At 51.3% G+C, this 12673-nt stretch overlaps 4 protein-coding genes across 4 annotated transcripts; 3 read left to right on the top strand and 1 right to left on the bottom strand.

The window, feature by feature from the left end:
- Positions 1-143: 143 nt before the first annotated feature.
- UREG_03234 (6-phosphofructo-2-kinase 1) lies at positions 144-3325 on the top strand (the record flags this gene model as incomplete). The annotated part of the gene is given in 6 exon segments (XM_002543671.1): positions 144-226; positions 476-577; positions 635-1060; positions 1290-2229; positions 2249-3136; positions 3173-3325. The coding sequence occupies 6 exon segments, from the start codon at positions 144-146 to the stop codon at positions 3323-3325; spliced, it is 2592 nt and encodes an 863-aa protein (XP_002543717.1).
- Positions 3326-4315: 990 nt separating this feature from the next.
- UREG_03233 (uncharacterized protein) lies at positions 4316-7653 on the bottom strand (the record flags this gene model as incomplete). The annotated part of the gene is made up of 5 exons (XM_002543670.1): positions 4316-4462; positions 4769-6804; positions 6834-7077; positions 7330-7362; positions 7465-7653. 5 exons carry the CDS (start codon positions 7651-7653, stop codon positions 4316-4318), a joined length of 2649 nt encoding a protein of 882 aa, XP_002543716.1.
- Positions 7654-8555: 902 nt separating this feature from the next.
- On the top strand, positions 8556-10159 carry UREG_03232 (uncharacterized protein; the record flags this gene model as incomplete). The annotated part of the gene is made up of 4 exons (XM_002543669.1): positions 8556-8716; positions 8798-8825; positions 8892-9405; positions 9465-10159. 4 exons carry the CDS (start codon positions 8556-8558, stop codon positions 10157-10159), a joined length of 1398 nt encoding a protein of 465 aa, XP_002543715.1.
- An 886-nt stretch (positions 10160-11045) lies between these two features.
- On the top strand, positions 11046-12496 carry UREG_03231 (uncharacterized protein; the record flags this gene model as incomplete). The annotated part of the gene is made up of 2 exons (XM_002543668.1): positions 11046-11123; positions 11183-12496. 2 exons carry the CDS (start codon positions 11046-11048, stop codon positions 12494-12496), a joined length of 1392 nt encoding a protein of 463 aa, XP_002543714.1.
- Between the last annotated feature and the right edge of the window lie 177 nt (positions 12497-12673).

Here is a 12673-nt window from a genome sequence, read left to right as displayed (position 1 = left end):
CTTCAACCTGCCGGAATCACCTATGGTTTAGTGAATTGTCTGCTATCGTGCCTTCAGCTTCATCGTCCTGAGGAATCACCCTGTAAAGAGTATTCAACTTTATATAACGCAGCCGTAGTCACCAAGGCAGCTCCCGTGAAGCCATGGTTCAAGAACCGCTTCTGCCTTCGCAGTCCCGGGCCTGCTCCCTACACCAGAAGCGAGATACGCCTCTGATCAGCCCCTGGTAGAGGGAAGCCGCCAAAGTGAGATGACGCTTGATATCAACACAAACCCGCGTCTTCCCACACAGATCAACTGCTTTTAAAATCCCCCCAGGGACTTTTTCTTTCTCTTCTCTTCTCTTCACTCTTTTTCTTTTTTCTCTTCTGCTTTTCCCATCGTCTTCTTCTTTCTTTTTTCTTCCTCTTCGTTTTTTATACTACTCTTTTAGTACTCCAGCCCCTTTGTTTACTCTTTGTGTACATTTGCACAGGATATCAACATCTCAGCTCATAGTTATTCCCCAGTCTCCCAAGCTTAACAGAGATAAACAACATCCGGACCTCTTCCGGAAGCACTCTATCTTCTCATCCCCGTAAGTCGTCGTTAACACCTCCAGCTCTGCATCTCACGATGTAAATCTCACACCTAGTTTCGGTCTGATAGGGCTGACTTCTCATCCCCGGCGCGTGATAGGTGCGTGTGCACAAGAGAACCAAACAGCAGAAAACCCACCGGATTCCCCGGAAATGTCACAGTACTCTGTTCTGGCCAGGACGGTTGTCTTGACCAACTTCATCAATGCAACTACAAGCATGGTTGAGCAGAGCACTCCCTCCACCGACAACGCCAACACCAGCAGCACTGGCAGCGATTCAGCCCCTTCCATCAGCCCTCCGCTCTCTGATCAGGAACAAGACGACTCTGATTCTTTGATGCCTCCACCGAAAACTGTGGTTGGAAGAGCTCTTGGCAATGAATGCCTTTCGGGCGGTTCCCAAAACGCCTCGACCCACGCTGGTGTCGGGAGCGCTTTGACGGACACCCCGATATCTACCGCGCCGCCATCGCCCCAGATGTAAGTCGCCGTTGCCCCCTTTCACTCCTCTAATTCTGGAGCTTGAGAGGCGGTTCCTTGTCCCTGCTAAATTGGCTTGTGTCTGGCTATTACGTTACTTTTTGCAAGGGTTCGCCCTGAGCGTTTGTCTATGTGGAGCTGTTTCCTTTTAACCTCATTTCTTCTGTTGGAGAGAAACCTGAGCTTTGCATGTTCGTGTGATCAACTAAATTAACACCGTTTTGAATAGCAACCCGAGATCTCACACCTCTGGCACCTCGACACCTGGAAAAACCCGTGCGACAACTCTCGACATACCCGGTCTCACCAAATCCAAGGTCTCTCCCGACGGCCGTATCGCTCAGCGTGATGTCGGCTCCAAACTCGTCATCGTCATGGTTGGCTTGCCCGCCAGAGGCAAGAGCTATATCACCAAGAAGATGTCACGCTATTTGAACTGGCTACAGCATGACACAAGGATTTTCAATGTGGGAGCCCGTCGACGCGTCGCTGCTAGTGGTGAAGGCCCTGATAAACACAGGGCCAAGGTCCCTGAACTGCACGAGCCCGAAAAGGAGCCGGAAGTGAAGCCAGACGACGAGACCGACAAGGAGCCTGAACAGGAGCCAGCTACCGTCGAGGAAGAGCTGAGGGATTCCCTTCGCGACATAGTCCCCGAAAGGAAGCCCTCAGAGAGCGAGGAGGTCCAGAAACAAGTTGACGCTACCCTTGCCGTCCCACCTGCCAGAATCTTGGTTAATGGCCGCCCTTTGGAAGATCCTCGTCTTGAAATGCACGCCGCTAGCCCAATGACCGACGTTGGCTCTCGCACACCTGCTGACAAGAGCCCGAGTGCTTCGAGTTCGGAGAGTGCCACTCGCAATGGCGAGACTCAGGAACAGGAAAAGCCTGACAACGAGGCACATGAAGCCATGGACCAATCGGCACAATTTTTCGACCCGGAAAATCAGCGTGCGTTACAGCTCAGAGAAAGGGTTGCTTTGGAAACCTTGGATGAGTTGTTAGACTACATCCTAGAGCAGGGAGGCAGTGTTGGTATCCTCGATGCGACGAACAGCACTATCAAGCGTCGCAAGGGCCATCATGGACCACATCCGTGCACGAGCCGGTCCCGATTTGAAACGTCTTGTTCGTTGAGAGCCAGTGTCTGGACCCAGAACTTGTTTAGAGTCCAACATGTTGTTGAAGCTCTCTGGTCCCGACTACAAGGGTATGGATCCTGCTGTCGCCCTGGCAGATTTCAAGAAACGTGTGGTCTTGTACGAAAAGTCATACGTCCCTCTCGGCGAATATGAAGAGGCGAATGATATCCCGTTTGTCAAGACCATTGATGTTTGCCGAAAGGTAGTCGCATTCGAGGTGAACGGCTTTCTGTCCTCTCAGGTTGTTTACTACCTCCTCAACTTCAATTTGTCTCCTCGTCAGATTTGGATTTCTCGCACCGGTGAGAGTCTTGATGATGTCTCTGGCAGGATTGGAGGTGACTCGCAACTGAGTGAACACGGAGTCCGTTATGCTCGTGCCCTCGCAGCATTCATTGACTTTAGGCGCGGCATGTGGGAGCTTGCCAGGAAGACCAAGGCAAAATCAAGCCATTTCCCACCCCGGCCTGGTGACAGCACGCCCCCCAACCCCCAGCGTTCTCTCTCAATTGTCGAGAACGACCTCAACTTTTGCGTGTGGTCGTCGATGATGCAGCGCTCCATCCAGACGGTGCAGTTCTTCAACGAAGACAAATACGATGTCAAAGAAATGCGCATGTTGAACGAACTAAATGCCGGTAAGATGGAAGGCATGACGTACGAAGAGATCCGTGAGAAATACCCGGAAGATTACGCCTCACGTCGTCGACAGAAGCTGCACTATCGGTACCCAGGCGTTGGGGGAGAAGGATATCTCGATGTCATCAACCGTCTCCGTGCCGTCATCATCGAAGTCGAACGCATGACCGATCACGTTTTGCTCGTTGGCCACCGGTCTGTTGCAAGGGTCCTGCTGGCGTACTTCCTCGGACTCAAAAGGGAGATTCTAACCGACTTGGATGTGCCTCTTGGGACCATCTATGCTCTCGAACCAGTAAGTCCCCTTTATCTCTCATACCCTCCCCGGTAGAATGTGCTTAAGAGGTCTGATGCAGCTACTAACATCGCATTACCCTTAAAGAAACCGTATGGCGTTGAGTTTAAGGTCTTCCGATACAACCCCGAGAAACAGTGGTTCGATGAGGTTCCCAACTACGAACTGAAGCACGAGACCTACTACTAGTCCTGGCTTCTCCCCTTCTGCGTTCGCCCTTTCTTTCGCGCGGGGTCTTACTTGCCCATAATGTTCGTCCTTTGGCGGTCTTCTTCTCCCTTGCCGTTTCACCACTCAGAAAATACGTTTTAATGCCAGATTTCATTGCCTGTTTGGACTCTCTGTTCCTGAGGAATTCAATATCCAACCCTGTGAGCGCATGGAGTACGGTGCTTGTATCATGTCCTCTTCCTTCCTGCTTCTGTCTTGTTAGCCTCTACTCAGTTTTCCATGTCGGCCTTGTATTCTCACCTCAGTTATCTTTCCTGTCTGTTTTTTTCTTCTAGTAAATCACCCCGTCAAACTGTCTGTATCACTTTCACTCCCGCCTTTCTTTGGGTTTATTGACCCTCGCCCAGCTTTATCCCCCTTTTCGATTTGTTCCCATACCATCATACCCTTTACTTGATATCCTGTTTCCTATTCTCGTTCTCTGTTTTATCCCCCCCTCCCACCCCGCATGGTTCCCGGTGTTGGGTTTTATGGTAAGCTTTTTGGCAAAACTGCTATGAATTATGCGATGCAGGTGGTCAAATACTGGATGAATTCTGGGAGGGGACGCGGTTTGGGATGCTGGGAAACGGAGGGCGTTTTGATTTGGACTGATTAGCATGGGTTCATTTTGCATTGTGATCTGACTGTGTTGGGTTTCTGTGTTGAGCGGGCGTGAAGTATTAATGCTTAATAATGGGATTATTGTAGGAGTATAAGCTATGCGTTTTGTTTTTCTTGTTTGGCTCATTCTTCTGAATCTGCATTTCTTTTGTCCCCATGCGAGATACCTAGGTGAAAATCGCTTGAAGCCTCTAGATAGTTTACCATCCACTTATCATGATTTTCATTTTCATCCAGATTAGCATACACACGTAATTTAGGAAGAAAAAGCGAGTAGACCTTGCTGCACCGTCTTATGGGCGGGCATCCAAAGTAAGCCAGTACAACATCACGCCCAACTCCGCATCAAGGATTTCCAACTTGCTTCACAAATTGCAATACCGGCTCGTCCGCAACACCGGTTCCAAGCGAGACACCTGTTGCAAGTCCCGAGCTGGCACCTTGGACGGGCGGAGGACTGGGACTTGGCCTTGCATTCCAGACCGTGGCATACTGTAAATTTTATATGGCGGTTTTGATTAGCGTCTTGTGCCACTCGATATCAAAATCAGATAATCAAATGGGGTTCATGCAGAAGGGGGCAAACGTGCTCGCGACCAGATGTGTTATTGGTTACCGAGATATCCCATCGGCATTGACTGTCTTGTGTCGCGTGACACAGGAAATCATTGGGTGGTGGGAGGCTAGAAAGGGAAGTATCTATCTGTGCAACACATCGTACGTATGTGCGCAAGGGGAAATGATACGGAAGCGGTCGAGCGGATATAAAGCGCCATGACTGCCGCCAGAGAGACTCACCTTGAACCAAAAATTCAACACCAGCGCTACGGCTAGTCCAAGACAAACTATCAGAGGGCCCGCGATGTTATCGAAATCTCGTCCGCTTCTCTGCCGGATCAACTTTGACCGCCAGATATACATAGACCACCCCCACCCGCCGGCAAATACTGCAAAACATGTATACACAATCGCTAATGCCCGTGCTATGGGGTTCGCTGGGCCGGCGGCGTTATAGAGTCCGAGTGACAGTGCCGCGAGGAGGATGGAGATGTGTTGCCACTTGATAAAGGTGCGTTGATTTGCGAGCCAGACTTTGGCTTCGACACGGACGGGTCCGGCGTCCTTGATCCATGTCCCAGGTGCGTAGACTCCTGGTGGGAGCGGAGCCGCGCGCTGTCGATGAGCGCGGGCGTATCGGGACATAGAGAACCGGGGGAGCTTTGAACGAAGGCCATCAGCTACAGAACTAGGCGCACTCGCCGATTGTTGGGCAGGCGGTTCTCCTGGTTGGGCCCTTGTTTCAACCTCTCCTTGTTCTTCTTCCTCTTCCGGGACATCAGCCGGAATAGGCCTTGGTTCCAGCTTTTGGAGAGTGCGAGGTCTCGTACGTTCTGAAGATTCTTCAGAGGGAAACCTGTTGTTAATCGGCGACCCTACGACAGGCTGGATGATCGGAGTCTTGTTCCCCAAGAAACTTCCTATGGCGATTTGGTCTTCGGCACGTTTTGCTATTTTTTCCTGTTCTTCCTCAAAGGCTGTCTGTGGGTCACGACGGATGTCGGTATCCAGTTCGCTGAGCCAGAATGGGAAGCTATTGATCTGATCTTCAAAGAGCTGAGCGATTCCATGTACGAATTTAGAGAATCGGGGAGCATCCTTAACCAGGTGGGATGACATAAGGTCTGCAAGCCATTCGGCGCTGGCTCTGCGTTGGTTGTCTCCTCTCACTTTGATCTCCAAAAGAGCATGCGGGAACCTGGAGATCTCTGCCGCCTTGATATCGGAGAACGGGAATTCCATTTCATTGTCGTCGATGTCACGGCGGTGCCAGTCATCTGGATTTCGACAGGGCCGTTCTGGATCCAACGCATCTTCCCGTATCAAAGCCAGATCTGTATCTAAAGATATCCGAATACGGTCATCACCCGGAATTTGAAACGCTGTTCGCGTATAGTTTGCTCGAACCATCGGTTGGAGCTGGTTATCCCGGATGAAACCCTGAATCTCCTCGATATCACTCTTCAGGGTATCTATGCGGTTCTGATCCGCATTTTCCTGTCGTTTCATCCTTTCGACAATCTTATCCATTTTATAATTCCCCTGGAGAAATGACTGAATGCGCTTTTGCTTAAGACTGATTCTGACTTCACGGCTGCTTCCTCCTTCGCCCATGACCTTCTTTTCCAGGAATATCTCTGGTTTATCGTTCAGGTTTCCGGTCCAGCGAAGCCGCAGGGAGCCAGCACCTGTTGACCTCTCGATTTTCTGGGTATACAAGTCGAATCTAGGATTGTCAAAATAGAGGGAAGTGATGGTTGGGTCGCCTTGTCCCAGGTCCAGGTCCTTTGACGCATTCGGATTATACAACAAGACCGGCAGGCGGCGAAGGATATAGGTTTTCACTTCCATAATGTTGTCGGCATGAACCCAGAACTTGTGGGAGGTGTAGACATCGTGGCCAAGGCGAACGTCGACACTAGGCATATCTTTCACAAAACTAGGGCTAAAATCCAAGATCTGGCGAACAAACGAATACATTGCGGATAGACGGTATAGGAGCGGGGAGTAATCCTCTGAATTGAAGGGCAGCTGGGACAACCGCACCTGGAGCAACGGTCTGACCTTGTACCGTGCACCTCTCTTTCGATCATGTTTCTTGGCAGCTTTCAAGAAGCCCGTGAAGTTGATGCGGCTAAACTTTTCGAGCTCGCTCAGCTCCTTAGTGATCCCATCCAGCTTCTCCAGGGCCTCCCGTGCAATGGTTTCCTTCTCTTCTTCGCCAATGTGGCTAACGTCGGCGTCAAGAGTCAGCGGCTCCAATTTTGCCTCGCATTCTGACGTCCGGTCCCGAAGCTCCTTATACGTTTGCCTTGAAACTCATTGACTTTATCAAGCTGGACATTTACCAGCTCTTGGACGAAATTCTCCTCGTCCTCCTCAGTCCATTGGGCTTGGTCTCCTTGAACCTTCGCCTCGTGTTCTCGCAGCAACCGCTTCAACTTATGGTACTCGATATAATGTTCCTTCCATGGCGCATAAATTGACGTCTTGAGTGTCTTTCCGAAACGCATGGTGGGTTTGCCGTGCTCAGCTTGAGTCCTGGTGTGCTGTTCGGGGAGGCGTTCGCACGACTCGGTCAATTGATGGCGAATGACAACGTCTTAAGGCGCTGAGGTTGAGCAGGAGGCCTGTCGTCGTCTCCACTGGCAGGGAGTCTTATATCAAAGAAGCAACGAGAGCAACACCGAGCCCTGTAAGGCTTGCAGAGAAGATCAATCGTTGCGGAGCATCACCACCGATTTCTCCTCTCAGGAAGCTGTCTCGAGGGCCCAGCCAATCACAATCCCACGTCTGCTCACGTTATCCAAGGATGTCGTTGCGCCTTCCCTTTTCTAGACTAGCGTGTAGTTAGCCTCTGCTTAGCGTAATTACATCATCGTACTCTATTCCTTGGCATGTTTGAGTGCTTTGTCTTGCATCCAAACAGAGCAAACAAGCAGCAGCTCCCCCGTCAACCAGGCAAAAGATGTCGCTGCGATGGCCGGCGATGCAGCTGCAGCTTGCTTTCCGGTGATAGCTTCATTCGCAAACATGGTGGTCACGCCCAAGCTGTATCCTCGCGCCACAGTCAAGCGAATTGTCAAGGCGCACACGCGGAAGAGCCTGAGCAAAAACGCAGACATTCTGGCAAGTCTTCCGACCCCTTGTGTTTCTAGTACATCGGAGCTCGCTAGCTAATCGAACGGTCTTGGGGGTGCAGATATTCCTAGACTACATGCTCTTCATGCAAGAGTGAGTGATGCCGTTCTCTCTTGGATGCCCCTATCTCATACTGCACTTCATGGCCGAGTGAGATTCTGACAGTACTCTCCGGTTGAAGACTGATGCGAGAAGCTTCCATTCGATCGAAGAAAGCGGGGGAGAAAAATATATCTGCGAAAAACATTCGACGGGTCACCGAGGTATGCCGTTCAGGCGTCCCGTCCGGGAGATTTTACTGCGCCTGGGTACTAAGCCTACCTTGCTTCTAGGGCACGTTACGGAAATTCAAGGGATGAGAAACGAACGAGAGGATGGATAAGACGGAATTGGCGTTTTTGGAGTGCGGATTACAATAGCAAAGCGAGTATAACGGATTTGTATGATACCCTCAGAGAGCAATGGTTGCCGATGTTGTTTTGTATTCCCTCGTAAAGGCTCAATTAGTTATTCATGAATGCTAGATGTCCAACGTGTCCATTTTCAGGGTGTAGATAGATGCAAAATACGCGCCAACTGCCGTCGAGCTGTGCTGGCGATGCGCCGTTTTCCTGCACCTTGACCACTCCACAAACCTCTCGCCTCAAAACCAAACAACCACCTTGACCAGTCCATTCCCTTCCCACCACCAACTTGTTTCTACCTTCGTGAGCATTTAAAACATTTCACTCTTGCATCTCAGAAGTCTTCCTGAGCATATTTATTTGCGATCCGCCTCGCGTGTACCGCTTTTCTCTTTGACCAGACGGTTTCTCCAATCGATCCCACCTCACACGACACAACCCACCTCGCGACCTCCCAGCCATGTCTGCTGCAGCTGTTAGCAATGCACCGCCAGCCGATTCCCAAGGGCTCCAAAAAGAAGCGTGGCAAGACTGAGGCTCCCGCTGCCCCCTCTACCCCTGCACCTCAGGAATCAACCTCTACCGCCGAACCTACCGCCAACGGTGCCTCCTACGAATTCCCCTTTGTTAAAGAACTTCAAAAGTATGCCCCTGTCCCGTTTTAGACCCATTCAATTGATTTGGCTGGGAGTTTACGCGTTACTCATTCTTATTTATTTTGTAGGAGCTTGAGAAACGCGACTAAGAAACTGGTATGGCGCACATCTCCAAGCCCGTCTTAACTCTTTGGAAGCTGACTAGTTTTCGCTTCTCCTTAGAATGCTACAGCCAAGGTGGACGCAATCGTTGCTGAAAACCCTGGAAAGTCCCTCGACGACCTCGTGGCAGCCAAGAAAATCAATGCAGACCAAAAGGCGCAAATTTTGAAGAAACCCGGCCTCCAAGAAACCGTTGCATCCATTGAAGAACAGCTCCTTCAGTTCAAACAGTATGGCGCTTATTACGATGATCGCCTCGCGAAGCAAAAGGACGAGCTCGATAAGGCCCACAAAGAGGAACTGGAGAGTATCAAGCAGAGTATTGTTGCCGAAACCATGCAAGCGGCGGAACAAGACTTTAAAGAGCGTTTGTTGGTGCTCAGTAAATTCTTACGAGCCGCTGCCGCAATGAGACGCAGCGGAGATGAAACTTCAAACGATAGTCGTGCCTTCGAAGGTTCATTATTCCAGGTCTACGGCGGTAGCGAAGAAGCAGTGGACGCAATGACGAAGTTGATCAATGGCGCAGATGAGAAGGTCCCTAGTGTTGAAGGCGACCTACTAGAGGTTGCATGTGAGTGATCTCCAGGAAGTCCAACCATACTGAATGTGATATGCTAACAAACCGTTTAGACTCCAGAGTTAAACAAGCTTCATTGGACTACATGCCTCCCTCAGAAACGTGGACCGAGGAGGCCCAGCAACCCGCAGAGTCAACACCTACAGCCGAGACTTTGCCAGCCAGTGACCCGACCATAACCAATGCTGGAATGACGGAATTGCGCGACCAATCCCTAGCGGAACAAGCTTCGACAACCAACGGCTTCGCACCTCCTACTTCTCACCCGGCAGAGACGGTCCCGGCCCAAACTGTTGTGACCGATGGTTCTGCTAATCCTATGGCACAAGCTGCTTGGGATCCCCAGCCTGATCTGACTAAAACCCAAGTTACTGAACAATGGGTGAATGCTGAGGCCGAAAAGGCCGCTGAAATTCCGGCTTCAACACAAGAAGGTCCGCGCCCTCCCCTTGATTCGACAAATCGTTGGGCTGATGATGTCCCAGTGACACAAGCTACTCCTGCCGAAGGACCGCGTCAAGGTGATGGGTTTGAGCGTGTCTTCCACCATACTAGACAGAACAGCGGGCGAGGCAGAGGCTCCTTCCGCGGTAACCGTGGCGCGAATCCCCATCGCGGTCGAGGAGGACAATTCCGTGGAGACCGTGGCGATTTCCGTGGCCGTGGCCGTGGTCGCGGGGAGTTTAGAGGTGGCCGGGGCCGTGGATCGTTCCATCACCCAGGAGGCGAAGCTACACCCGCGCAGTAGAAGCAAGGTGATTCCGCCAAACTGATACGAGTGAGGAATCGAACAATTTAGCTGCTCGTGAAGTGACGATTCCGATATCTGCCTGGTTACGAATATTGTCCTCCATGCGCCCCTTCTAGCTGTTGCTCTGCTTCTATGGCCTTGCGATTGCATTTTATTCGACTATTATCTCCATCGCCCCATCCCTACAGCCTCTTGCTCGCTCTTTAATACTTCGATCTCGCATGACCACAAATCAATGCAACCATCTGAATTCGCATTTGCAAAAGCAAAATTACACGGGAATTAAAAGGGCTTTTATGACCATTTAGCGTGCATTCAGTTCTGCTCTGCCTTATTCCTATTCCCTATTTCCTAAAGATTTTCTCGCCTTTTTCCTCTCATCGAGGGATTTGGATTGGCTTTTTTTTCTTCGTGACAAAGCTTTCTCTTCTCCCGCTCTAAATGTATTTTAAATGACCTAGCAATCGGGGCGGATATGGCATGGGGCGAAGGAGGTAGTTACTGGGTACTTTGCATCGCGGTGCATCCATGGCAATGGCACTGGGAGTAGCCTGGTTAGTCAATGTGAATTATTCAGGCATCATGATTCTCAAACCGTAGGCATTTGTTAGAAGCTGAATATCTGTAATATCTGGCTTGTGGCGTTTCGCCGGCTGTGCCTGTTGGGCCTAACAGGTCAGCCGCTGATCCTCACGGACGAGCTCAGGAGCTGACGTTTCGAACCGCTGGGGCTGTCTCAGTCTCAGAAGAGCTTCGAAACTCCAACAAACGCCGTCCAGCTTTGTAACTTATAAAGGCAATCAGTTTCCCTTTCAGCCGGGCGAGCTCTGCGTGCAATGCGACTAAAGCACGAGTTCTTCTGGATTCTCTCATTTCGAGCATAATGGCGACCACGACCATATCCTCGCCACAGCGGAAGCGCATTCTGAAAGTGCTATTTGTCTCTCTTCTTCTAGACCTGGTAAGTTTCGGAACAGCCCTTTTACCTTTCCCAAGTCGTCGTGCTAACTAGGTTGAAAGATATCCTTCACCTTCATCCTGCCTCTCTATCCCTCCCTCATCAGCTTCTACCTCCAACGCGATCCTTCGCCCACGTCTCTCCTGAACCGGATCCTTCACTACCTAAACGCCTACAAGAATGCCTTTGCGAGGCCCATCGATTCCAAGTATGACGTGGTCCTCCTGGGCGGAGCTCTCGGCTCTCTCTTTTCCTTCCTTCAAGCCATCGCAGCACCGTTTATCGGGTACATTTCTGACAAGAAAGGGCGCCGGACCGCTCTGCTCTGGTCGATGATGGGTAATATCGCCAGCGTTGCTTTGTGGGTCGCCGCGACGGATTTCAGGACGTTTCTCGGGAGTCGAATCGTCGGTGGGCTGAGTGAGGGAAATGTGCAGATTGCGAATGCGATTGCTACGGATATCAGTGATGAGAGTCAGAGGGGGGGCACGATGGCGCTGGTTGGAGCTTGCTTCAGCATCGCCTTTACGTTTGGGCCGGCAATTGGGGCGGCGTTGGCGAATGTTACGGGGGTCGCGGAGAATCCGTTTGGTGTTGCGGCGGGATGTTCGCTTCTCCTGATCCTGATAGAGACGGTTTATATTTATGTCTACTTGCCAGAAACGCATCCACGGTATTCGAGGTTGGCGGAGGACCAGCCCTCTACGGAGAAACGGACGGCAGCACAGGTTTCCGAGCAACCCCAGGAAGACGACAAAAAGCCAGCGTCAAGTCCACCCCGAAAGCACACAAACAACCCATCCCTCCTTAACATAACGCACTTTCTCTTCCTCCTCCCTTTCTCCGGCCTCGAATACTCTCTACCCTTCCTCACCGCAACACTCTACTCCCAAATCTCGCCCTCTCACTCAACCACAAGCCCCTCGGCCCTAAACGGCCGCCTCCTTTCCGTCATGGGCCTCCTCTCCTCTATCCTCCAAGGCTCAATAATCCGCCGCCTCCCACCCCTGCTCACCATCCGCATTGGCGTGCTAGCATGCACGCTTTCCTTTTTCTTCCTGGCGCGTATATCTACTCTTTCCGGGCTGTACGCCGCCAGTTGCTTGCTGGCTGTGACCAGCGCCACGGTGGTCACTGGGCTGAATAGCCTGGGTAGCCTCGAGGCCGGTGAGGGCGAGAGAGGGGTGTTCTTGGGCCGGCTGAGGAGTTGGGGACAGGCGGGAAGAGCGACGGGGCCTATACTATTCTGCACCCTGTTTTGGTGGGGCGGTAGGGAGGTCGCATATAATGTTGGCTGTGCGGCCATGATGGGTGTTTGCGCGATCGTGTTTGGGGCATTGAGGTCGCCGGTGCGCCCGAAAGTGGCCAAAAAGTGATATTTCTCGGGTTGTATGACCATCAAATATAGCATTTCGAAGGGGCACATATGGTGTAAGTTGGTTCTAGGTTGGCATAATCTGCTCTGTCTATTTGGCTTGATTCTGGAGTGAATAGAGGAATTCCGGTGCTTGTGTTTATCCATACATAGAGAAGTTCGCGCCCACTGTTGGGCA

Source organism: Uncinocarpus reesii, genomic scaffold (genome assembly GCF_000003515.1).
Source record: "Uncinocarpus reesii 1704 scaffold_2 genomic scaffold, whole genome shotgun sequence".
Classification (NCBI taxonomy): domain Eukaryota; kingdom Fungi; phylum Ascomycota; class Eurotiomycetes; order Onygenales; family Onygenaceae; genus Uncinocarpus; species Uncinocarpus reesii.
The sequence above is the reverse complement of the archived record's forward strand: the minus strand, read 5'-3'. Positions and strand labels throughout refer to the sequence as shown.